The sequence below is a fragment of the Zingiber officinale genome, chromosome 10B (genome assembly GCF_018446385.1).
Source record: "Zingiber officinale cultivar Zhangliang chromosome 10B, Zo_v1.1, whole genome shotgun sequence".
Lineage (NCBI taxonomy): Eukaryota > Viridiplantae > Streptophyta > Magnoliopsida > Zingiberales > Zingiberaceae > Zingiber > Zingiber officinale.
Window position 1 is genome coordinate 28,888,681 of NC_056005.1, and position 27,204 is coordinate 28,915,884.

At 41.1% G+C, this 27,204-nt stretch overlaps 1 protein-coding gene across 1 annotated transcript; it reads left to right on the forward strand.

The window, feature by feature from the left end:
- Nucleotides 1-23,919: 23,919 nt before the first annotated feature.
- Nucleotides 23,920-25,317, forward strand: LOC122029047. The gene is made up of 4 exons (XM_042588006.1): nt 23,920-24,228; nt 24,355-24,843; nt 24,943-25,022; nt 25,101-25,317. Exons 1-4 carry the CDS (start codon nt 23,920-23,922, stop codon nt 25,315-25,317), a joined length of 1,095 nt encoding a protein of 364 aa, XP_042443940.1.
- Nucleotides 25,318-27,204: the final 1,887 nt, after the last annotated feature.

Here is a 27,204-nt window from a genome sequence, read left to right on the forward strand (position 1 = left end):
CCAAAGGTAAAGGGTAAGATAAACCCTAGTTTAAATTTGAAGTCAAATTTAAATTCCTTTATGCATGCTAGAAATAATTCTTATTATTTGCTCATGCATAACTTCGGATTTAGATATCATGATAGGAATAGGGTAAATATAGATCATAACCCTGGGAGAGCAATGCATGATAAATCTAGAAATGATAGATCTAAGGAGATCTAAGGCATTAATCCCAAGAAGGGGAGACATATGCCTAGAAAAATGAGTAGGTATAGGAATGTCCATGGTGGACATGTTGACTCTAGGTTTACGAACATAGAAAGGAAAAATCAAGCTTTGAAGGCAAAGCTTGATAAATTAAAGAAAACCCTAGAAAGATTCAATGTTGGATCTAAGGGTTTAGGTATGGTGTGGGGTAGTCAAAGACCCAACAATGATAGATCGGGTTTGGGATACCGATCTAGTGTCTCCAATGCTAAGGGAAAGTTGTATGCTAAGGTTGCATATGACTATAGCAAGGATAAGCCAATAAATAGCAAGAGAAAGTCATTTAAAGGTAATGAGAAATTAACCAAGGACAAGGTGTCCAAAGTTAAGAAAGTTAGGCTTGTAGGCCAAGTGTCACCGAAGGTGCACCGATGTGGCCTAGCGATTGTGGATGAGTCACCTAGGGAGGTGGCTAAGGCTAAGGGCTCTAGGGAGAGCTCTAAGAGTTAAGTTGGGATCCATGGCCAATGAATCTCAAGTGGGTATTACTTGAGAGTCTAGAGGAGCCATGGAGTGTGCCAAATGGTTTGGAGACGGACTTGAGTCTAAAACCTAGGGAATTGGCACACATAGGTTGTGTTTCATGCTTAGAAATATGACATTGAGGTTATATAGCATGATAATTAGTTTTGGATATATAGATGCCATATAAACCAATGCTAAGGATACATTGTGGGTTAGTATGGGCAAATACATCAAGAGGAAGCCAAAACTAGGACTTTAAGTCAAGGTTCAATTGAACCATTTAGCTAGTTTAGAGTTTTGTGTCAATCTTGAGACTTGAGATAAATATATTTTTGTATATATTTTTGTATATATTTTTGTATATATTTTTCCCAAGTATACATTGATATAATAGACCTCTCCACAAAATTTGAGAATTTTTGGAGGTTTGTAGAATTTCTGGTGCATTTATGAAGTTGGTCAAAAAAGGTTGATTTTTTCAGAAATAGTGTGCCGGTCGACTGGTACAGTTACTAGTCAACTAGTAACAGTGGATTTGAGCATAGAATGTCTCTGTAAGCTCATTTTCATGGGGCAGTCGACTGGTACTTATGACAGTCGACTGATACCAGTCTGAAATTATTTTCAGCACTGGATTTTAACCGTGTCAACTCGTTTAGATGTATGGGATCCATGGGGGATAAATACATGAGTTTAGGGTCAGTTGGATGATAAGTTTTCAACAATTGGGATATTTTTGGAAAGCTTTTTGGATGATAGGCAAAGGGAGAGAAGTAAGGTTTAGTTGGGAAAACCTTAGTATCTTTGCGTAGAGGGAGCCTTGTGATAAGTTCTTAAATATCCTTGTGGGAAAATCCTAGCTCAATGGGGAGCTCAGGTGTAGGGGGATCCTTGGGATAGGTTCCAATGCATGTTGCATTATTTTTCATTTGGCAGTATAAGTCCAAGTGTGCAGCCTTGGCAACGTAAGTCCATTCGGCAGTGTAAGTCCAAGTGTGTAACCTTGGCAACGTAAGTCCATTCGGCAGTGTAAATCCAAGTGTGTAGCCTTGGCAACGTAAGTCCATTCGGTAGTATAAGTCCAAGTGTGTAGCCTTAACAACATAAGTCCATTATTTTTAGCATGTTTATTTGATATTTATTTTCCCTAACTTAAACATATTGTCAAACATCAAAAATGAGGAGATTGTTAGAGCAATCCCAATGGTCTGTGCGACCATGTGTTTTGGTGTTTGGGCAAAGGGTTTAAGTTAGGTTCACCCTTATTTTTGATATGTGTATGTGAGTGTGCAGGTTTGCAGGATACACATGTGACTCAAGTTGACGGTATTGGGTCCGGTGAAGGATGGAGCATCCGAGGGACCGTGGATAAGGCAGCAAGGACAAGGGCCGAGGGAAGCGACTTCGAGGCATACACGAAGGATGACATTGGGACAAACTGCGGGCTTGTATGCATCCGAGGGATGAGAGCCAAAGGAAGTAGGCTTGAAGGCAAGAGGTCAAGGTTGCAAAGAAGCGTCAAGTGAGTCTAAGGGTGAGGGTCCGAGTGCTGAGAGATTGTACTCGGGGTAAAATCCTAGGTTTAGGATTTTCCTGTAGCAGTTACTGAAGCAGTCGACTGATGTTTTCATCAGTCGACTGGTGCAGTCTGTAGGATCGAAAAGAATTTAGATATCTCCACAATAGCATGATATTGTCCACTTTGGGCCTAGACTCTCATGGCTTTGCTCTTGGGCTCTCCCCAAAAGGTCTCATGTCAATGGAGATATCTTTTCTCTTATAAACCCATGATCTTTCCCATGTGTTTCCAATATGGGACTATGTTTGCAACCTTGCAACCCCAACACAGTCGACGTGGCAGTTGACTAGGAGCGAACAGAATACTTCTGTTCGTTCGGTCAGTGTGGAGCAGCGATTGGTACTTTTACCAGTCGACTGGTATCAAGCCGTTGGGATGTAACAGTCAAATTTTCACAAAAAGGCAGTCGACTGATGGTTTTGGCAGTCGACTGGTAGGCGGGGTTTCCAACCCGTGGCTTATATAATTAAGGCTTGAGAGCTTGGTAGACGTTGACGAAATTAGTGGTGGTAAACCCTAATTAGTAGTCTACTAGTCTCAAGAGTCTTGGTTGGTGTTGTGGTAAGGTTTCTCCACTCACAAGGAGCAACTTGAGATAGCCGAAATTTGTCGGGGGCTAATCCACCGACGGATAGGGATCGTCCACCTCAAGGACGCGCCGTGGAGTAGGAGCAAGCAATCTCCGAACCACGTTAAATGATTGTGTAGCTTGGTTTGATTTCTTTCTTGTCTTTAGCTTTCTTTGTATTCATATTAGTTTGTATTTCCGCTGCGTAAACTAACAAGTGTAGGAAGCGAGTATTTTGGGATGTCGTCTATCCAACCCCCCTTCAAGCCGGCCATCGATCCCCTACAAACCCTACAAGTGTAAATGCCTAATACTAGACTTCTTACCTGTCCAATGCTCATATTGGGTGTTACTCACTGCCTTATTGGTACTATGTTGAATAAGTATACTGTTGTTGTTAGGACTCTTGGCGGCTGGCTAGAGGGGGATGAATAGCCTTTGCACAAATTAAACAAAAATACTTTTCTTAAACTTATAACTTAAACAAAATGAACACTTGCATAAGAAATGATAAAGAAATAAAAAAGACAGAGGAATAGAAGTTTTTACTTAGTTACAATCGGGGAGGTTGTTAATCCAAGGAAGTAGAGCGCACTAATATCTTCTTTAGGTGGAGAAGCCTTTTTATAGCAATGATCACACAAAAGATGAAGCTAAATGAAAACTAGAAGCATATAAGTATTGTTTCTCAAGATGCTTATTGTTTTTAGCTTCTTGGACCAATGTTGTATTTATAGCCTTGGTTGGGGTGCCTAAAAGGGTTCCAGACGCCTAGAGGGGGATAAAAATTTATCCCCTTTGCAACGGATCGTGGTCAAACGTGATCTAGATAAACTTCGGTTCTGGGCGCCTGGAGTTTGAGCGCCCGGAGTCTGGGCCCTCGGACCTGGAAAGTCAATGATGCCGACTTTTTCAGTCCAGGCCTTCCAGTCCGATTTCGTTCGCCTCGGTCTGGGTCTTCTGCTCCGGTTCCTCTTGCTTCGGTGATCTCGGCCATCTGGAATAACGCTCACCCGAACCCAACTTCCGGCCTTATCGAGCAAGCTTCCGCTCCTAGCTTCTCATCCCTCGAAAACGTTGTGCGCCTCCTTCTCGTCCTCCTACGTACTCTTCTGCTGCTCCTTGTCCCTTGGACGCATCGAGCTCGTCGGCTCTCTCCCGTGTCATCCTTCTCGCTAGCTGCGTCTTTTGCTCGACACCCTGTGCTCCTAAGTTCCTGTACACTTAGACACAATGTTAAACATAAAAGGACCCAACTTAACTCGTTTGATCACATCAAAATAACCTTGAAGTACCAACAATCTCTCCCTTTTTGATGTGAGCAACCCAAGTTAAGTTAGAGTAAACTAACATAAAGTAAAAGCAATAAATTTACAATTAAAGTGCAAAAAATTAAAAAGGGTTCAACTACCTTCCTCTAGACTTAATCTTCCCTTCTCCCCTTTTGATCACATAAAAAATGGGGTACCAAAAAAAATCTAAGGGTTAAATTTTTTAAAAAAAGAATAGGAAAGTTTTTAGTTTAAAAAAACTAATTTTCAACATTTTGATAAGTTTTTCAACATTTTGAAGAACTTATCAAGTTTTTTTTTTTGAAAAACTCTAAAATTTTTAAAAATTATTTTGATAGCACTTAAAATAATTTTAGAATTTTTTTTTAAAAAAAATTGTTGATATCAATAATTTCCTAAGTTAAACGAATTTGTTAAAACTAATTTTGTAGAAATATTTTTTTTTAAAAAAGTCCTAAGTTAAAAAGACCAAAAAAAATTGAATAACTATTTAAAGTATTATTTAATTATAATTAAATGCTTTATAAATTAGTCAATTAAATATTTTATTTCATTAATTGACTTCTAGGCTGTGGTGAGGCACTATGCATTCTTGTTATTAGAGCAACAATCACTTTCTAGATAAAAGTCTCTTAAGGAAATTCAAACATTTAATTTTCTCACTGAAAGTACTAAGTCTAATTAAAATTCAAGTTAGACAAGACTTTGAAACCCAATATAGGTTTCAGCCAACTAGATTAATTAAGAATTTTTTAAGAACATATTTCTTTGAAATTTTTCTAATTTGTCCCTTATGAAATCTAAGATGTCAGCTTAGTCTATTATAATTTTGAGTTCTAACATTCAAGCATGCATGATTTTTCATGTTCTTTATTTCATTTTGTAAATTGTCATTTTCGAATTTTATTTTATCAAATTCTTCTAATGGACAAGATTTTACTATAATTAATTTTAACTCTTTAATTTCTTTTTCTAGCTTGCAACAATTCTTTGATAAATATTTTATAACCTTAAATGACTTATTAGGAGGAAGAGATCGTACCTAACTTACCTTGTCGATCCCGTTATTCGTAGCTCCCCCTGAAGTATTGATTTCTTCCGATGTCGCTCCCCTTTCATCGATGCTCTTGATGCTCATTTCGGATAAGCTTGCTTCATTTTCGTTGTCTTAATAGCTTGCCATTAATGCGAGTCCGGAGAAAGTCTCAATCTCTGATTTGGACGACGTTTCGTCCCACGTCACCTTCACGTTTTTGTGTTTGTTCGTTTGGACAGACTACTTGTTCTTGCCTTTGTCATTGTTCTTCAATTTAGGGCAGTTGTCTTTAACGTGCCCTTCTTTATTGCAGTGGTAGCATCTGATTTTTCTTCTCTTTCTACCCTGCAGATGGTTAGTTTTTCTAAATTTAAATAACTTTTTAAGTTGATTTACCATCATCGTCGTTTTCTCATCGTTGAAAGAAGATTCTGACTATTGTTTATCCATCTTCGCCTTGAGGGCAATATTTTGCTTTGGCTCCTTCTTTAAATCTATACATCTCGATTCATGGACTTCAAATGTTAAAAATAACTCTTCTAAGGTAACAGATTCTAAGTCCTTAGAGATATAGTAGGCATCTACTAATGAAGCCCATTTTGTATTTCTAGGGAAAGCATTTAGAGCGTACCTTAGCGAATCTCAGTTGGTTACCTTTTCTTTGAGATTTGAAAGTCTGGTGATGAGCTCCTTAATCTGCGAGTGAAGGTGTGCAATGGATTTGTCTTCTTCAAATCGAAGGTTAGTGAGCTAGTTGCGAAGTAAGTCCCGTCTTGCGAGCCTGGCTTCGGACGTCCCTTCGTGTAGCTCAAGAAACTTCTCCCAAAGCTCCTTTGCTGAGTTGTAAGTGCCAATCCTGTTGACTTCTTGTGGTGGTAGGACACTCAGTAGATGAAACTCTGCTTTACCATTTGCCACGTAGTCGGCCTACTCTTTCTTCGTCCACTAGTATTCTTCCTTACCTTCGGGTACTACAAAATCGAACTTCATTATTAAAAGCAATTCAAAATTGGGTTTAAAGAATATCTGCATTCTCTTTTTCCAACTCGCGAACTTCCCCTTGAACTTCGGTAGGTATATGCTCAGTTCAACCATCGATTCAATGCTTTGATCGACGGTTAGTCCTCCTAAAGTATCCTGGCTCTGATACCACTTGTTAGGACCCTTGGCAGCCGGCTAGAGGGGAGGTGAATAGCCCCTGCACAAATTAAACAAAAATACCTTCCTCAAATTTATAACTTAAACAAAATGAACACTTGCATAAGAAATGATAAAGAAATCAAAAGGACAGAGGAATAGAAATTTTTACTTAGTTACAACCGGAAAGATTGTTAATTCAAGGAAGTAGAGCGCACTAATATCTCCTTCAGGCGGAGAAGCCTCTTTACAGTAATGATCGCACAAAAGATGAAGCTAAACGAAAACTAGAAGCGTACAAATGTTGTTTCTCAAGATGCTTGTTGTGTTTTTAGCTTCTTGGAACAAGGTTGTATTTATAGCCTTGGTCGGGGCGCCTGGAAGGGTTTCAGGCACCTGGAAGGGGATAAAACTTTATCCCCTTCTCAACGGATCGCGGTCAAACGTGATCCAGATAAACTTCGATTATAGGCGCCCGGAAGGGTTCCGGGCTCCCGGAGTCCGAGCGCCCAGATTGAGTCCGAGCACCCGGACCTAGAAAGCCAACCACGTTGAATTTTTCAGTCTGGGTCTTCCGCTCAGGTTTCGCTCGCCTCGGTCTGGGTCTTCTGCTCTGGTTCCTCTTGCTTGGGTGATCTCGGTCATCTGGAATAGAGCTCACCCGAATCCAACTTCTGGCCTTCTCAAGCAAGCTTCCGCTCCTGGCTTCTCGTTCCGCGGAAACATCGCGCGCCTCCTTCTCGTCCATCCGCGTACTCTTCCGCAACTTCTTGTCCCTCAGACACACTGAGCTCGTCGGCTCTCTCCCATGTCGTCCTTCTCGCTAGCTGCGTCTTTTGCTCGACACACTGTGCTCCTAAGTTCCTGTACACTTAGACACAAGGTTAAATACAACAAGACCTAACTTAACTTGTTTGATCACATCAAAAAAACCTTGGGGTACCAATAGTAGTCTTGAGTACTTCACCCTATAAGAACTCCGGTAAAGAAGAAAATGTCATTATACTTCTTACCATATCCTTTATAAGGGTATAATTTCTACGCTTGACTACACCATTCTAATAAAGAGTAACAGGCATGGTGTACTGAGCTACTATCCCACACTTAGAAAGATAATTTGTAAAAGGTCTTAGATATTATTCATCTGATCCATTATACCAACCGTAATATTTCACCTCCATGGTCAGATCCGATAGCTTTAACATAGTTGATTTTAAACTTCAACTTTGAAAATCTTGAACACTTTCAAGACTAAGACTTCTTATACAAAAGGTACAAATAAGCATATCAAGAGTAGTCATTAATGAAAATGATAAAGTTTGTATGACAATTCTAAGATGCCTTAGGGAATGTCCCATATATGTCCATATGAAGCAGTTCTTGTTAGGATGTATACTAAAATCCTAGCTTTTGGTATAAACATTTATCTAGAAATAAGAATTACATTGGTCAAATGACTACATTTATGATAAATGTAGTTGTTCAATTAATTTATATTGTAGATAATATGGTGTGTGGTGTCACATACAGAGGATCATGTTATCAGTACCTTATAAATTATAAACAGTAGCTCACGACCATGATGGAAAGGAACAAACCATTGGAAGGTCGTAGTGTAATTAGGTATTAGTTTATCTTAACTATATAATTACACTAGTACACTTAGAGTGTATTGATTAGGACCATTAGAGGTCGTTTCTTTTATACTGTCTTTATAAAGGAACAAAGACCTCAGTTATTATGGAAGTGTGTGCTCTTAATCCTAATATAATAACAAGCACATATATTTGATATTTATTTCTTTAATTTATCAATGGGTGAGATTTAGTTCGATAAATCAATAAGCCCGATAAGTTGGGAAATGATATCACTTATAGTGTGTGTTGTTGATTATAGAAGGAAACTGTGTCCTAGTAATCTAGGTTGAGAATGTCCCCAAGAGGAGCTCATAAGGATTGTCATGTTAAACCCTGCAGGTGGACTTAGTCCGACATGACGATGAAGTTGAGTGGTACTACTCTTGGAGTTAGATATTAATTAAGTGAGTTGTCAGTAACTTACTTAATTAGTGGACATTTGTTATCTTAAATACAGGGAGACTAACACACTCATAATAAGGAGTCCAAAAATGTAATTTGGAATTGGTGCGGTAGTTCAATAATAGTTCTCTAGTGGAATGAATTATTATTGATAAAATTAAGTTGTGTGTTTGGGGCGAACACGGGATGCTTAATTCTATCGGGAGACCAAAATCAATTCCTCCTCTCGGTCCCTATCGTAGTCTCTTATTTATAGAGTACTATACCCACCTATACCCACCTTCTATACCCACCTAAAGGGGGTCGGCCAAGCTAGCTTGGGGATCAAGCTAGGGCCGGCCTAAGCATGGTTTATGAGTGGCCGGCCCTAGCTTGAACCCAAGCTAAAGGGGGCCGGCCCTAATGAAATTAAAAAGAATTTTAATTTTTCTTATGTGGAAGATATAATTTATTGGAGAGAATTAAAATTAAAATATCTCTCTTAAAAGGATCTACAAAAGATTAAAGAAAGAGATTAGATCTCTTTCCTTATTTGTAGATTGGAAAGATATTTTATTTTTTCTCTTTGTAAAATTATTCACATGTTGAAAAATAAAATTATAGAAATTTCTTTTTATCAACCATGAAGGGATTTTTGAAGAGAAATTTTATTTTTAAAATTTTCGGAAACAAATTAGGAAGTTTTATTTTGTTGATTGAAACTCTCCTAATTTGTCTATTTGAGGTGGCCGACCATGATTAATAGATTAAGAAATTTTATTTAATTTTTCTTAATTAATTGTTGTCAAGGAAAGTTAAGGAAATTTTATTATAAATAAATTTCCTTATTTGCCAAAGTCAAGGAATATAAAAGAAGGGGTGGGGGTGGCTTCATGGGTGACAACCTCTATTATTCTCTCCCTCTTTTCCTTGGTGTTGTGGCCGGCCAACCTCTCTCCCTCTCTTCCTCTTTGTGGTGGCCAAAACTCTTCCATTGCTTGGAGCTTTTGTGGTGGCCGGATACTACTTGGAGAAGAAGAAGAAGAAGGAGAGAAAACTTGTATCCCTTGGAGTCTTGGTTGGTGTTTTCTCTTCATCCTTGGTGAAGCTCTTGATTTGGCCGAACCTAGCAAGGAGGAGGAGAAGGTGTGTTGGTGGTTTCTCATCTCGGAAGATCGTTGCCCACACAACGTCCGAGGTTAGAAGAGGAATACGGTAGAAGATCAAGAGGTCTTTCTAAAAGGTATAACTAGTATTTTTCCTTTCCGCATCATACTAGTTATTTTTGGAAATAATACCAAATACAAGAGGCTTACGATTCTAGTATTTCGAATTTATTTTCGATGTAGTGTTCTTATGTTTTTTTTTCTTTTCCTTGTGATTTGATTGTTCCTTTTGGTTAACCTAAAGTTATTTTAGGAAATTAAATATTAGCTTTCCTTAAAAGGTTTTGTCTAGTCGGTGGTGGTTGTTCCCATATCCAAGAAGGACATGTGCCTCGTCACGTCAGTACTGAGAACCAATTATGGAAATTAATATTTAATGGAATTAATAACTTAGGTGATTTGGATCGAACGTGTTAAGTTCCGCAGGAGATCCAAGTCTAAACCTAAAAGAACAAATAAATTAAGTTTTGGATCAAACGTGTTAAGTTCCGCAGGCGATCCAAAATTTAATTTAAAAAGAACACACGGTAGCTAGGAAAAGGTTCAGACCTTTGTACAAAATTTTTGTACAGTGGAACCTCTAAGTTTTCCGAGTAGCAACCAACAGTTCTAAGATACTATTACATCGATTTGTACCTCTATTCTTCTTGTTAATTGTCTTTCCTTTGACACACTCTATGTGGACATCAAAGTCTGATATATTAAGTGAATTGAGAATTCCTTGTGATATCAATCTTTCTATGTCCATTGATCTTTCTATGTGGACACCGTAGCATTATTTGGATGTCCTAAATATCTATACCATAATATTGATGAATTCTCATTAGTCAAATTACATTTTGTACCATACTATAACATTATCAAGTTGTCCATAAGAGCTATGGTATTTAACTTGAACAACTTTTCAATCAAGGAATCAATACCAATCAAAATTGAATTTTAAAAAATACTAAATGTTCTATTACCAAATGAATAAGAGTATCTGAACTTATACAAACAAGAAATGGAAACTAAGTTCCATTTAAGTGACGGTACTATAAATGTATTTTTTAAAATTTAGAAATACATCGTTTCTAAGACAATGCTTAAAAACACCTATAATTGTCACTCTAGCCTTCTTGACATTATTTGTATAGATGTATCTTTCACCATCACTTAACAATCGGCTACTTATACAATCTTGTATAATGACACTTACGGGTAGCTCCAATATCTAAACGTCAAGTGTTATTGTGTACTATAACTAAATTAACTTTTAAACTAACAAGATTGAGAAGTTTAATTTTAGACACTACAGTTTTATTACCCTTGATAGTATCCTTAGTCCTTCTTTATGTTGTATGTTTAGTGTCAAAAAATACTAAGATGTTATCCTTATTTGCATATATCAAATATGCTATTACAGACCGTAGAAAAACAATAAATGCTCACATTATCAATAAAACATGCATATATAGTTGTTTAAACAATAAAATAAAAAACTAACTTAAATATATGCATATAAATGGATCTTTATAAGATGTCAACCGCACAATTACAATAAATCTTTGGATTAAATTACAATTTATTAGTTACACTCTCGAATCCTAGCTCAAAAATGTAGTCATCCACACAATGCACATTCATTTTGGCCGACATATTATGCATATGATTTATAAATATTACCAAAAAAGGCTAGGTTTGGTTACTTGAATTATAATCCTAGCTCACTATTATCTTAATCAACTACATAACATGTCTTATTTTAGGCCAACATATTATGCTCATGATCCACACAATACTAAGTGTATAGTGAGCTACCTTAAACATATATCTAGCTAAGAATGACTTTTCTTTGAGTCAATTACTCTTAACATATATATACATCTATCGACACCATATGCACTTAACCTGGTGTCTAATATTGGGTTAGCACAATAGTTCAATTAAATAGTATGTGTGTAGATAGACTTAAGAAAATCCTAAAAAATTAAATTGAACAGAAGTTATTTGCTCCACTAGTAATTCCCAAGTAATCCTGAGTGGAAATCCAAGCAGTAGAGCAACAACGTGACTCCCATCATATGGCTTGGTCGTGTCAATTGACACAGCTGTGTTAGAGCTTACAGCCCCTGATATGACCTAACCGTGTTGGGATGCATGGCCATGTCGGAGCTTATAGCCCCTGACATGGCCTAGCCGTGTCGAAGCTTACAACCCCTGACATGGCTTAGCCATGTAAGGAAGCACAAACGTATAGGGCAGCACGATCGTGTTGGGCACCCAACACATGACTGTGTTGGTGCATTCAACGCCAAACATGGTCAGGCTATGTCATCTGACACATCCACGTTCGGCCTCACAACGTTCAACATGAACAAGCCGTGTTGGGCAACACGGCCGTTGTGCGACACGGCGAAACGCCTAGCGCACGACACGACCTAGCTATGTTGACCACCACAACCGTGTCACATTACGACAAAACCCTAAACCTTCTATTCATGGATTAGATGTGACGATTTTCATGGGAAATAGCGGCGGTCATGCTCTTCTCCATGTTCTTCAAAGAAAAACCATGCTAAAACAGAAAAATCATGTCATTCTTCATGAAAATTGATACTGTCGGCACATGTTTAACACGATGATTTCTCCCTATTTAGGGTGGTGCAACAATATATAATCATTAAGAAAATGATTTAACGATCCAACACAACACAAGATCTTGTTGAAGATTATTTACAACTAATATGCGAAAAATAAAAACAGAAGCATAAAGACATAAACTATAAATCCACACACCTGAATCTAGAGACATTCTCATCCTTTTTGTCAATGGAAAAATCTGAAGAACAAAACACCAATTAGCCACAGGGCATGTTCTTCCATAGGTGTGAGGGCGACAGCTCCGCAATCTCAATCTGATGGAGAAAATGAGATAGCCATCAGGGTTAGATCACCACACCCCTCTGCTATATATGGGGATCACACTCATGAATATAATGGGCTCAAACTTGTTAGCTACCCATCAATGCTAATAATAACAGGCTAATGAGTTCTATACATACAACTCTATATCTAATAATATACAACTTACAATCAAGATACAAATTAGATCATTTTAACGGGATTATTCAAAATGACAAAATCTGCAGTATGACAATGATTACATGTTAACCTATATAGAGATTAAGTTCAACAAAATAAATAATACTAAACCTACTTTTATGGTTCATTAAAATATTGATTTTCCTAACATCGTGGGTTGACTAACTTGGCGAGGTTTGATGTAAAAAAGCAGTGAGTGGTGGCTTGTTGGGGAAATAAAAGGGATTGGAGTAGCCAGTCTAAATTAAAATTGTATTAGAACAGCAGGCAATATCCACACAGCAAATCAAATTATAAGAGCAATTAATTCCATGAAAAATTGCAGTTAATGTCATCCAGAGTCTGCAGTCTGCCCTTGTAAGATGAATGATGATGGCCCTTGTTAACTTGGACGGGAAGGGGGAAGGGGAATTCGAAGGGGAAGGGGAAGGGGGAAGGGGTGAAGAGATGAGGGGAGGAGATACAAGAATATCACATATTTATCTATTTTCGAAAGATCCATATTACTTTATAGCAACTCGGTTAACAATATGCTTAAAATTATTTTAAATAATTTTGATCTAAACTTTTAATATTGATTAAAATTCTTTAAATATTATTGAAGTCATTCTAATTTAATCAAAATTAATCTAACTTATTTAAGTTAACTAAATACTATTAAAGTAATTTTGATTAAAATTACTATAATTTCAATCAAAATATTTTAAACTACAACAATATAGACAGAGTAGTTAACTAAAATTGAATAGAATCTAAGCTTCTGTAGTTATAGGAGCAGCTTTTGTAATAATAATAATAATAATAATAATAATAATAATAATATTGAAAGTACAATATTTCTTACAAATATATGTGGTTAAAAATTTTAACTGCTTTGTAGAACTCAAAATCTGCAAACATAAGTAACGTTGGGAACTTGGGAGTGCAGTAATATATTATTTAACACTAATTTGAAGTTAATTGAATGTTTATTAGAAGAATTATTTATTTAAGTATTAGTTAAATAAATATGATTTATTAAATTGTTAATTAAATAAATTTATTTGCTAAATAAGTCAAAAATACTAATTATTTAAGATTATTTAATTATTAATTAATGTTAAAAATATTATTTATTTTATTGAATAAAAATTAAAAAGGCATTCCTTGTTATCATTTTTGTTAAAAGGGTATTTAAAAAAAAATCAAAACAATATCCTATGATATTTTTTTTCATTCTGAAAATATGTTTATTTTAGATATCTTGCCATACCTATTATAACATAAGTAAAATTGCTCAAACTTATTTAAATTAACAAGCACTATTATATTAAAATATTTTTATTCAGTTTAATTTAAATTATATAACTTATAAAAAAGGCCTTTAACTTCCACAATTATTGCAGTTAAAGTCATAACTATAGCTTTAATTGCTCCATATATAATAATTTTGACCCAATTAAAAGGAAAAAATGATGTATGATAATATTGAGCTGGTTTATTTTAATACTTATAGCAATTATGATTATATTATGCAAACAGATACCCAGGCACCCCATACTATCGACCCTACATTCATTTAGAGAGAGTTAAATCAGGAAATCAAGTAAATCATTGGTAATTAGTATTTTTGATGTATTATTTTAATTTTTATACTTAGCATTTTTATACTTTCGTATGTTTAAATTCTTTTTTATATAATGTTTTATGAGTAGGATCTATTTTTTGAGCTCTTTATAATTTTTCCTAATTTTTGTATTATTTTATGATTTTATATGGAATTGAAGATGAACCATATACTAAGGCTTGAATAAAATCAAATGAACTCAGTGCTAAGATTGAGAAGCTTGTTTTAATTTAAGCATGGTATAATTTGAGAAGAGTTGGTTCAATTGAAGGTTTGGTTCAATACAAATGAAGACGGTTCACTTCATCCAACTCAATTTGGATTCAAGAAATCTAATTCATTCAAGGGAAGAAGAACCCATTCTCCAAAAGTCCAATTTCACTCTTTAATGAATCCACATTTTCTAATAAATTTGAATCTTATTTCAAGTGTTCAAAATCCGGATCCATATCTTCTCTTTTCATTTAGATCAGAATCCTAACCGTCAGTTCAAATCCAAGTCAATTCAATGGTTGTGAAAAATACCTTAACGTTTAATCTCTTCCTCATCTCCTTCAGGAGGGACTCTTCACACCCGACGCCGACAACAACGCCACCTTCTGCCTCCTCCACCAATGGTCGGCGGTCGTTGCCCATCTTCTTTGATACGGTGTATTGTCATAGGGTCAGTAAGATGATGTGGTTAGAAGTCAAGACTTCAGAATGATCAGAAATCAAGCTTACATGGAGGTCAGAAGTACAGCCTCCGTGGCTAGTCAGAAGTCAAGCTTATGTGGAGGTCAGAAGTCCAGCCTCCGTAGCTGGTCAGAATTCAAGCTTGCGTGGAGGTCAGAAGTCCAGCCTCCATGGCTGGTTAGAAGTCAAGCTTACATGGAGGTCAGAAGTCAAACTTGTGTGGACAGGATCAAAGTCTCAACTGACGGGACGGTCAAAGGAAAGGATTACAAGTCGGACAATAGCCAGCCTCGATAGCGATCAAGAACTGAGCCCATGGGCCAGGCACAGCTGAGGACTGAGCCCACAGGCCAGGCAAAGGCTTAGAAAGGAAGGCCTCTGGCGCAGAACAGGCCTGGCGTATAGGTCGGGATGTACAAGCCATGCATAACTGACGACAGAAGCAGGTCGGAATACAGACCTGGCGTGCAGGTCGGAATACAGACCTGGCTTGCAGGTCGGGACGTACAAGCTATGGATAATAGCAGAGACAAGTCAGGATACAGACTTGGCATACAGGTCGGAACGTACAAGCCATGGATAACAATAGAGACAGGTCAGGATACAGACCTGGTGTACAGGTCAGAACGTACAGGCCATGGATAACGGTGGACAGAAGTAGGTCGGGATACAGACCTGGCGTACAGGTCGGATCATACAGGCCATGGATAACAGCGGACAGAAGCAGGTCGGGATACAGACCTAGCGTACAGGTCATAACGTACAAGTCATGGATAACAACAGAGGCAGGTCGGGATACAGACCTGGCGTACAGGTCGGAACGTATAAGCCATGGATAACAGCAGAGGCAAGTCGGGATGCAGACCTGGCATATAGGTCAGAACATACAAGTCATGGATAACAGCAAAGGCAGGTCGGGATATTGACCTGGCGTACAGATCGGATCGTACAGGCCATGGATAACATCAGAGACAGGTCGGGATACAGACCTGGCGTATAGGTTAGAACGTACAAGCCATGGATAACAGCAGAGGCAGGTCGGTATACAGACCTGGCGTACAGGTCGGATCGTACAGGCCATGGATAATAGCAGACAAAAGCAGGTCGGGATACAGACCTGGCGTACAGGTCGGAACGTACAAGCCATGGATAACAGCAGAGGTAGGTCGGGATACAGACCTAGCGTACAAGTTAGAACGTACAAGCCATGGATAATAGCAGAGGCAGGTCGGGATACAGACCTGGCGTACAGGTCAGACGTACAGGCCATGGATAACAGCTGACAGAAGCAGGTCGGGATACATGCTTGGCGTATAGGTCAGGACATACGAACCATGGATAATAGCATACAGAAGCAGGTCGGAGTACAAACTGCGGAATGCAGACCTAGCATCCAAGTACTACAGGACAAACAAGCCAGGGAATCGTAACTGCCTGTTAGAGAATAATCAGTGTGTCAGGGAATATGCTAACAGTCGGGACTCATTACTCCTTTGGTTATGTCGCCAGCCTATGAGGAGGTGCCGCGTGTCATTCACCGCCAGGCAAAGTCTGACAGTCGACATTCCCTGACACCCGCCAGACCCCAGAAACATTCGTTATAGTATGAAAAGGGATGTTTTGTCCCTTATGCAGGTACGCTCACTTGTCATTTCTCACTAGTATTTACTTTTCGTCCTTTCTCTATGTTTTCTGGGGAAAAAGTACCTGACTTGAGCGTCGGAGGGCCTGACCTAGGGACTTTTTCCCTGATTTCTGGTCGCTAACGACTCATGGACTCGTCTGAGTGTGCGCAGAGCCATAATGTCATCATCCTGGTCATCTTCCTTCGTCATCCGCCCGTGCGAACCTGTCTGGGGGTGCCAGGTAGATCAAAAGTAGTGGCGACTTTTCGTTAACTTCCAGTACATCAAGGCCCGCCTTCATCCAACTCAGCTTCCGGACGGGATCAATATTGGCGTCGTCTGTGGGAACACTACAACCTGTTCCAGAACGTGACGATGGAGGAGTCGGGACGAATCAATGTGACCATGACTGCTGGAGAATACGAGCTCTTCGAGGAGGCAAAGAAGAGGGATGCCTCAAAAAAGCAACAACAAACAACTGCTTCCCGACCAAAAAAGGTACCGGATGTCTCTAAAGAGCCTGCTCACGCCTCAGACCGGGGCTCTAAGCGAAAACAACCTCTGGAATTTCCCCCTGCCTTTTATAGAGAGTCGGGCCAGGGGTACTATCTGTTGGAACCCCAAGGTTGTTTTGGTGTGATCAACAAGTTAAGTTAGGTCCTGCATTGTTTCTAACCTTGTGTCTAAGTGTGCAGGAGCTTAGGAGCACAGGTACTCGAGCGGAAGACGCAGCTAGCAAGAAGGACGGCACGTTGTGCATCCGAGGGACGAGGTGCTGCGGAAGAGTACACCGGCGGACGAGAAGGAAGTGCGCGCGGTGGTTCCGAGGTACGAAAGCCGAAGCGGAAGATTGCTCGGGGAGCAAGAGACGCAGCTAGCGCGAAGGTCGGCACGGGGTGCGACCGAGGGACGAAGTCTGCGGATGAGTACGCTGGTGGACGAGAAGGGACACGCGGTAATTCCGAGGGACGAGAAGCCGGAGGGAAGCACGCTCGAGAAGACCGGAAGATGGGTTTGGGTGAGCCCTATTCTGAATGTCAGAGATCACCCAAGCAAGCAGAGCCGGAGCAGAAAGACCCGGACCAGAGGCGAGCTGAACCAGAGAAGAGAGCACGGACCAAAAGTCAACTGGGTTGACTTTTGGCTCCGGGGCGCCCGGAACTGTCCGGGGCGCCCGGAGCTGTCCGGGGCGCCCGGAAGTGACTTTTTCCCAGGATCGAGCTTTGACTCGATCCAACCGTTGGGGGATAAATTTTATCCCCCCAGGGCGCCCGGAACCCTTCCAGGCGCCCCGACCAAGGCTATAAATATAGCCTTGGTCCAGAAGCTTTTCAACAATTACGATCATTCTATTTCCAAACACTTGTATGCTTTAGTTGTAGTTAAGCTTCTGTTTTCTGTGCCTAAACGCTGTAAGAGGCTTCTCCGCCTGAAGGAGTTTTTGAGCTTAATCTTCCTTGGATTAACAACCACATCGGTTGTAACCAAGTAAACATCTGGTGCCTCGTTTTCTTCTTTTATGCTTTTATTTATCTGCTTAATTCATTTTACAAGTGTTAGCTTAATCGTTCGAGGAAGGGTTGTTTGTTTTTAATTGACAGGTTATTTACCAACCCCTCTAGCCGGCCCAACGGTCCTACAAGTGGTTTCAGAGCCGAGTACGCCTCAGAAGGACTAACCGCCGTCTGACGCAACAAAAACGATGGCCGGAGCTAGCGACTACCCACCTGCACTCGAGGGGGAGTTTTCCATCTGGAAACAAAAAATGGAGGTATACCTTAACTCAGATTCTGGTATTTCTTTAATAATGAAATTTGGTTATGAAGAACCAAAGAACACGAACGGAGAAAGACTCGATCTACGCCTCTGGAACGAAAAGCAACGTGAGGAGTCTATGGCAAATGGGCGGGCAAAATATTATCTTCTGAATGTAATACCAAAGGAAGATTTCAAAAAGGTCGCAGATTATGAAAGCCCAAAAGAACTTTGGGAAAAGTTCTTGCAACTCTACGAAGAACCTTCAGAAGCTAATACCTCAATAGACACCGAGCCACCGACAGAAGAGTCCGAAATCGAGGTAAGTACTACAACAGCCGAAGTACATCCCGAGATCGATGAAGGGGGAGAATCTTCGGAAGAAAGCAACTCGATAGGGGGAGAATCAGTTACTGACAAGGTAAGTCAGGTATGGACTCGAACCTCTGATCAATTAAATGATTCAATCGAAAAATTACCAGAAGAGTCTTTCGAATCAGAAATTGAATCATCGAAAGAATTTTTCGAATTAGAAAATCAATTGTCAAACTTGCCTTGCAAATTATTATTAAAAGAATTTTGCAAGATAGAAATTTTGTTGAAAAACTTTTGTAAATTGCAAAATATTTTTTCAAAAGAATTATGCAAATTAGAAATGATATCAAAAACTTTCTTCGAATATTTTTTCGAATTACAAATTACTTTCTCGAAAGAGTTTTGCAATTCAGAAAATGAGTCATCGAAAAAGTGTTTCGGATTAAGAAATCTATTATTAATAAATTCCTGCAAATTAGAATTTTTATTAAAAAATAATTGCAAATTACAAAATATTCTTTCAAACAAATTTTGCACATTGTCGAAAGAATTTTTTATAGCGTCGGAAAATTTTATCAAGTTAGAATCTATGCTATCGAAATATTTTTGTGAACTTGAAATTCAAAAAATAATAGAAATTAACATGATACAAATTGTTGCATGTTTAATATTTTTTGCTTTAAATCTGAAAAAGTGTGACATAAGAAATTCTGATAAATTAAAATGGAAATTTAAACCTTCTGATTAAAGCATAAAATATATAAATAAATAAATGCATAGAAAATTTCTCTTTATGTTATTAATTCTCTGAAATTTTCTTGCATAAAGCTTTCTGTTTAAAAACTTCTTAATCTTGATGTCGAATGACTTAGAAATTTGTCTTGACTTAGAAATATTTCCCTGAAAATTATTGAAATATAGTTTCAAAATTTTTTTGTCAACCCTTAGATTTCGTTTGTACCCCATTTTTATTGTGATCAAAGGGGGAGAAGGGAAAGTATAAGTCTAGGGGGAGGTAGACAAAATTGAAAATTAAAATGTTTGAAATTTAATTTTTTCTATCATGTTGCATGTTATTGCAATAAACTGTTTAATTTCATATCTATTGTTGACCCTAGCTTAACTTGGGTTGATCACACCAAAAAGGGGAAGATTGTTGGAACCCCAAGGTTGTTTTGGTGTGATCAACAAGTTAAGTTAGGTCCTGCGTTGTTTTTAACCTTGTGTCTAAGTGTGCAGGAGCTTAGGAGCACAGGTACTCGAGCGGAAGACGCAGCTAGCGAGAAGGACGGCACGTTGTGCGTCCGAGGGACGAGGTGCTGCGGAAGAGTACACCGGCGGACGAGAAGGAAGTGCGCGCGGTGGTTCCGAGGTACGAAAGCCGGAGCGGAAGATTGCTCGGGGAGCAAGAGACACAGCTAGAGCGAAGGTCGGCACGGGGTGCGACCGAGGGACGAAGTCTGCGGATGAGTACGCTGGTGGACGAGAAGGGACACGCGGTAATTCCGAGGGACGAGAAGCCGGAGGGAAGCACGCTCGAGAAGACCGGAAGATGGGTTCGGGTGAGCCCTATTCCGGATGTCAGAGATCACCCAAGCAAGCGGAGCCGGAGCAGAAAGACCCGGACCAGAGGCGAGCTGAACCAGAGAAGAGAGCACGGACCAAAAGTCAACTGGGTTGACTTTTGGCTCCGGGGCGCCCGGAACTATCCGGGGCGCCCGGAGCTGTCCGGGGCGCCCGGAACCATCCGGGGCGCCCGGAACCATCCGGGGCGCCCGGAAGGGACTTTTTCACAGGATCGAGCTTTGACTCGATCCAACCGTTGGGGGATAAATTTTATCCCCCCAGGGCGCCCGGAACCCATCTAGGCGCCCCGACCAAGGCTATAAATATAGCCTTGGTCCAGAAACTTTTCAACAATTACGATCATTCTATTTCCAAACACTTGTATGCTTTAGTTGTAGTTAAGCTTCTGTTTTCTGTGCCTAAACGCTGTAAGAGGCTTCTCCGCCTGAAGGAGTTTTTGAGCTTAATATTCCTTGGATTAACAACCACATCGGTTGTAACCAAGTAAACATCTGGTGCCTCGTTTTCTTCTTTTATGCTTTTATTTATCTGCTTAATTCATTTTACAAGTGTTAGCTTAATCGTTCGAGGAAGGGTTGTTTGTTTTTAATTGACAGGTTATTTACCAACCCCTCTAGCCGGCCCAACGGTCCTACACTATCAGCCAGACCCTGGGTGTTATAGCCGCAAAGAGCAGCCACAAGTCTCGGTGGCTGAGAGTTCTTTACCTAAGGACTCCAAGAAAGGGAAATCTATCATTCCCCGCGAGGAATGCCGATTGGAGCAGGGAGAGAAAATACCCTTTTCTTCCAAAATCTTGGAATAAAAGTTTCCTAAAGGGTACCGCCCCCTTGCTATAGGGGAATATGACGTCAGTAAGGATCCTGAAGATCATCTTCACAAATTCAGGAACGCAGCCCTGTTACATCAATATAGCGACGTTGTTAAATGTCGCGTGTTCCTGAATACTTTATCGGGTTCCACCCAAAAATGGTTCGATGGATTGCCACATGGGTTCATCAGCTGTTTTGCTGATTTCAAGAATGTCTTCCTGCGCCACTTTGCCAGCAGCAGGAAATATCAAAAGATAGATCACTGCTTGTTTGCCCTCAAGCAAGGATCTGCGGAGCCATTGAGAAGCTATATTAAGCGTTTCAATCAAGTGGCTCAGGACGTTCCTTCAGCCACATCCGAAATACTCATGAGTGCCTTCTTCCATGGGTTAACTGAAGGAGAGTTCTTTAGGGATCTCATTAGGAATCCCGTAAAGAATTTCGATGAGATGCTGGAAAAGGAGGCCAGCTATATTAATGTGGAGGAAGCGCAGACGACACGAAAGAAGGCAGACAAGCCACCTTCCGCTATAAACCGGCCAAAGAGAAGAGTACCTCCACCGCCTGCTCAGCCTCTCCCATGTGCTCGGGATGCCCGACCCACTTTCCACCCCGGTCAGGATACCCAACCGGTGCCACGGGTAGCTGCAGTTCAGGTCCCTCGACCTGGACCCTGGGGACCACGCTATTGCACATACCACTGATCCCACACGCACGCCACCAATGACTGCTACCAATTCGCCCGAGATGCCTGGTGAGCTGCTGAGATGGGTTTACCGCCACCAGAATTGGCCCCTCAAGTTCAGCGAATGATGGAGGAGCGGCGCAATGCGATAGGGCAGGCTGGCTAACCCCGAATTGAGCAAGAGGGACCAAGCATACAACCACTAGGGTGCATCGGAGAACCAGAAGGAGCCCGTGAGGTAGAAAATTGAGGCAACGCAACAATAAGAGATATAGGCATGATCTCTGGAGGTCCCACTAATGGGGATTCAGGTCGGGCATGTAAATCCCATGAGCGTTGGTTAGAGATTCATGCTGTGGGGTGTAGCAGGGAGCAAGCTGTCGGCCCAGTCATCAGTTTTGGACCGTAGGACCTGGAAGGACTGGAGCTGCCCCATGATGACGCTCTCATCATCAAGGTCATCATAGCCAACAGTCGTGTGGCTAGAGTCTTTGAGGATATGGGCAACTCGATAAATGTTTTATTCCGATCAACTTTCGAAGAAATGCAGATCGACGTCAGTGAGCTCCAGCCAGTGGCTACCTCCCTATATGGTTTCACTGGCAATGAAGTAAGACTCATGGGCCAGATCAAATTAGCTATATCCTTGGGAAGCGAACCATTGGTCAGAACCAGGAGGAGCACTTTCCTTATAGTGGATTCGCCCTCCTCTTACAATGTCATTTTGGGTCGACCGGCCTTGCACGAATTCCGGGCGGCCGTTTCTACATTTCATCAAAAGATCAAGTTTTCGGTCGATGATCAAGTTGGAGAAGTTAGGGGCGAATAGCGAGTCTCTCAGAGGTGCTACATTGACATGGTCAAGGTAAAAGCTCACAAAGCCTAGAGAACTCAGGATAGGGATGTGCATGCTATCCAAGAAGAACCCTTGCCTTTGGTCGAAGAGCCTATCCCCTGGGAAGAAGTCCAGCTCTACCCTGAACGCCGAGAAAGCCTCACTCGCTTGACAAGCGACTTACCTCCAGAGCTCAAAGAGGAACTGGTTCAGTGTCTGACTCGTAATAGGGATGTCTTCGCCTGGTCTACTGAAGAATTACCTGGGGCCAGGCCGGAGGTAGCTGAGCACAAGTTGCATCTTCTACCAGACGCCCAACCCGTGAAGCAGAAGAAGAGGAATTTCTCGGCCGACCAAAATAAAATTATCAGAGCTGAAGTGGATCAGGTCAGGAAAGCAGGGCATGTTCGCGAAGTGCAATTCCCATCTTGGCTTTCTAATGTCGTCTTGGTAGCAAAACCCAATAACAAATGGAGGGTCTGCATAGACTTCAGAGATCTCAATAAAGCCAGCCCTAAAGATTGCTACCCCTGCCCCGGATTGATCTGCTGGTGGATTCAACGGCAGGTTGTGAAAGAATCTGTATGTTGGATGCTTATCAGGGGTATCATCAAGTCCCCTTAGCTGTGGAAGATCAAGAAAAGGTTAGTTTCATCACGACAAATGGTACTTTTTGTTACACGGTCATGCCCTTTGGACTTAGGAATGCTGGAGCTACATATCAGAGAATGATGGACAAGATCTTCCGGAAGCAGGACGGGCGCAACGTGGAGGTATATGTAGACGACATACTCATCAAATCCCCCCTGGTCACGAATCTAATATCTGATGTGGAGGAGACCTACGGCACCTTGCGACAGTATGGGTTGAAATTAAATCCTTTGAAGTGCCTCTTTGAAGCTAAGGGAGGGAAGTTCTTGGGATATCTTGTCACTGAGCGGGGAATTAAAGCCAATCCAGAGAAAGTCCGAGTACTTCGGGATATGAAAGCTCCCCAAAACTTGAAGGAGGCTCAGAAGCTGGTTGGCAGGATAACAGCCTTGTCTCGGTTTATTTCTAGAGTGGCGGACAAAGCGGCGCCCTTCTTCAAAGTCCTCTAAAAAGCTTCTAAATTCCAGTGGGATGAGGAATGCACACGGGCCTTTGAAGAATTAAAAAACTATCTGGAGACATTGCCTTCCCTGTTTAAACCCGTCACAGGGGAACCGCTCTGGATCTACCTATCATCTACCCCCGAGGTTGTGGGGGCAGTACTGGTGAAAGAGCAAGATAATGTACAGAGACCGGTGTATTTTTTCAGTCATTTACTAAAAGGGGTTGAGTCTCGATACACAGTTTTGGAAAAAATGGTTTATGGATTGGTACTTATGGCTCGACGTCTGAGACCCTACTTTTTGGTGCATCCTATTACGGTCCTGACCAACAGTACGATGGGTAAAGCTCTAACCAATGTTGAAGTTGCAAGCCGGCTCATCAAATGGGCGACCGAATTAGGAGAATATAATATCGTGTATCAACCTCGAACCGCTATTAAGGCACAGGCCTTGGCTGATTTCCTGACTGAGATTCATCAGCCTGACTCAGAGGAGACTTGGAGAGTATATGTAGATGGATCAGCTACACGTCAGGGGAGCGATGTGGGAGTTCTTCTGATATCTCCTCAGGAAGATGTTTTGCAGCTGGCCGTACAGCTAAACTTCAGAGCCACTAATAATGAAGTAGAATATGAAGCTTTATTGGTAGGCCTCCAAGCAGCTCGGCATGTAGGAGCTGCCTGAGTTATCATTTATTCGGACTCCCAACTAGTAATTCAACAAGTAGCTGGCAACTTTGGGATCAATAGCGACAGGTTACAAATATATCAGGAGGCCTATGAGAAAATGAAGCAAGAATTCAAGGAGGTCATTATAAGCAAGATCCCCATATCTGAAAACGGTAAGGCTGATGAGTTATCCAAGATGGACAGCTCCCTGACCACGTGGGTGTTGGATAGGCCAACAACCCAGACCTTCTTAATAGCCCAAATAGATCTGCAAAACAACATGGATGAGATTATTGACTGGCGGGCACCTATGATTAGTTATCTTCAACAGGGCACCTTGCCCACAGATCTGGAACAAGCGCGGCTAATCAAGAAAAAGGTCCATGCATTCACCATGGTAGGTGATCAACTATACAAGCGGGCATTCTCTCGACCTTTACTCAAATGTATAAGTATAGAAGAAGCTGATCAGGTCTTGCGAGAGATGCACTTAGGATGCTGTGGCAGTCATGCAGGAGGTCGAACTCTTGCTAATAAAATGCTGCTGGCCTGGTATTTCTGGCTTACTCTGCAAAAAGATGCTCACCAGTTGGTGAACACTTGTCCGTCTTGTCAAAAACATCAAAATCTGACACATACACCTACCTCGGCGTTAAAGACGTCTATGGTTTCTTGCCCCTTTGATCAGTAGGGTATGGATATTGTAGGACCTTTCTCTATGGCACTTGGCCAAAGGAGATTCCTGCTGATAGCTGTAGACTACTTCTCGAAGTGGGTGGAAGCGGAAGCTCTGGCTAGGATTACCGAAGGAGTAGTTATTCAATTTTTATGGAGAAACATTCTATGCAGATTTGGTATACCCCACAAATTGGTATCAGATAACAGGAGACAGTTTCAGGGTCGGAGGATCCAGGCCTGGTGTCTGGGATTTGGCATCATACAGGCCTTCACCTCCGTAGCTTATCCTCAAAGTAATAGGCAGACCGAGGTGATCTATCGAGAAATTGTACGAGGACTTAAAGTAAAGCTGGATAATGCTGGAGGAGATTGGGTAGACGAGCTATAAAGTGTTCTTTGGACCTACCGCACAACGCCACGAGAAAGCACAGGCCTCACTCCATTCCACCTAGTCTACGACAGTGAAGCAATGGTACCTGTGGAGATCGGGGTGCCTTCAACTAGAAGAGCTCTGTATGATATAGAGAACGTTGAGCGACGGTTAACAGAGCTGGACCTCATCACCGAAACCCGTGAACAAGCAGCAGCTCGGCTATTTACGTATCGACAAAAGATGCGGCAGAATTATGATAAGAAGGTGGTCCCTCATTTCTTTAGGGAAGGAGATCTGGTCTGGAAGCAAGTTAAGCCTGTTGGAGACGTGGCCAAGTTAGCATCACAATGGGATGGGCCTTACAAAGTCATCAAGAAATTGTCATCTGGAGCTTATTATTTACAGGATAACCAGGGAAAGAAGTTAGATCGGCCCTGGAGTGCCAACTACCTGCGACCTTACAGAGTTTAAGAGTTTAAAGAAGTATGTAAAGAAGAATGGGTCGGGTTGTCACATGTTTGACAGACCAGGGTAACAGGCCGGGGCAAAAAGTAGACCAGATAGTGAAGTAAGAAGATATGTTAGAGCGAAAATTGTATATCCCAATGTTTCTTTTGACAGATTAGAAAATTCTAGCAAAGTCAAAGTAAACCCCAAAGTGCTAGTGGATGTACAGGAAGAAAAATAATAAAGTATTTCACAGGAAGTCGTTAAATCACATTATGTACAGACAGTCAGGGATGATCATTTGAAAGGAGCAAGATATCATCCGGAATCTCTTTAAGGATCCGGTCATGATCTAAAAACTCAGCAAGAGGAGCTGACTTTAAGTAGCCCTATTCATAAAGTTGTCACAGAGCCCCAGCCGCACCATAGATGACAGATGTGGAGAAACGTTGTCCTGCTTGTGTACAAAACTCTAGAGAACGCAGGTACAGGTCGTGGCTCTGTTTGCAACGATCATTCCCTCCTTCCTTGTAAACAGTCAGAGCTGTAGATACTCCTTCTGCAGTAGCCCGGGCTTGAGCCAGTTTAGTTCGAATGGCCAGAAGTTCTGCCTCTTGAGATGCTAATTGAGCCGCCTGGTATTTTAATCTCTTGTCTTGCTCTTGTGCAAGGGTTTCAGCGGAATGCAATTTCTGGGTTAATTGGTTAATGGCTCGCTGATGCACCAAAGCTTGTTGCTCCGAGCGATGTTGGTGTATAATGTCAATCTGGCTTTTTTCTTCTTGAAGGCCTTTAAGCTTGTGGTTAGTATGTGCCAAGGATACTTCCAGATGGGCCTTCTTTCTGGTCAAATCCTTTATCTCGGCTCTCAGGGCATGACTAGCCTGCGCAGGGTCATTTAATTGAAGCTCCAATTCTGTTACCATATCCCATAACACCTTATTTTGGTGATGAACAGTATGGAAGGATTGATTTATTATCAGGGACTCTGCACAAGCCTGAGACCTAAAGGAAATATCTGATAAGAGCGAGGAGGATAATAGTTGTTGGAATCATCGAAGCTTACCTTGATATACAGCTCTGAGAATCTATCCATTTAGGCAGCTGGCGGCAAGAGTTCCATCTGCTGCAGACTTTCTTCCCATAAAGTGGCCAAACGACCTTTCATCGTGAGGAAGCTGGTGGGAACATCTTGTCGTGACCTTAACCCAACCTCAGAAGGGGCAGTGGTACGGTAATGGTGATGAGTAGGTGACGGTGGCTGTGAAGGTCCAGCAGTCGACCCAGAAGGAACTGAAGGGGGCACATGAGAAGGCTCTGGAGGTGAGGCAGCTGGTGAAGGGCGATGTGAGGGGCCAGCTTCCGTGCTCGGATGCTGTCGCGAGTTGGAAGGTTGAGCTAGCGGAGGCTTGGCTAGAGCCTTGGGTGGATACGGAGGAGCATCTGCCTGGCTCG

Excerpts from the sequence above, each read along its gene's own strand:
- LOC122029047 (XM_042588006.1), top strand. The coding sequence starts at position 23,920 with ATGGGTAAAGCTCTAACCAATGTTGAAGTTGCAAGCCGGCTCATCAAA. Across the intron at positions 24,844-24,942 it reads AAAAAGATGCTCACCAGTTG|GGTATGGATATTGTAGGACC; the intron begins GTGAACACTTGT and ends TTTGATCAGTAG. Across the intron at positions 25,023-25,100 it reads GCTGTAGACTACTTCTCGAA|ATTTGGTATACCCCACAAAT; the intron begins GTGGGTGGAAGC and ends CATTCTATGCAG.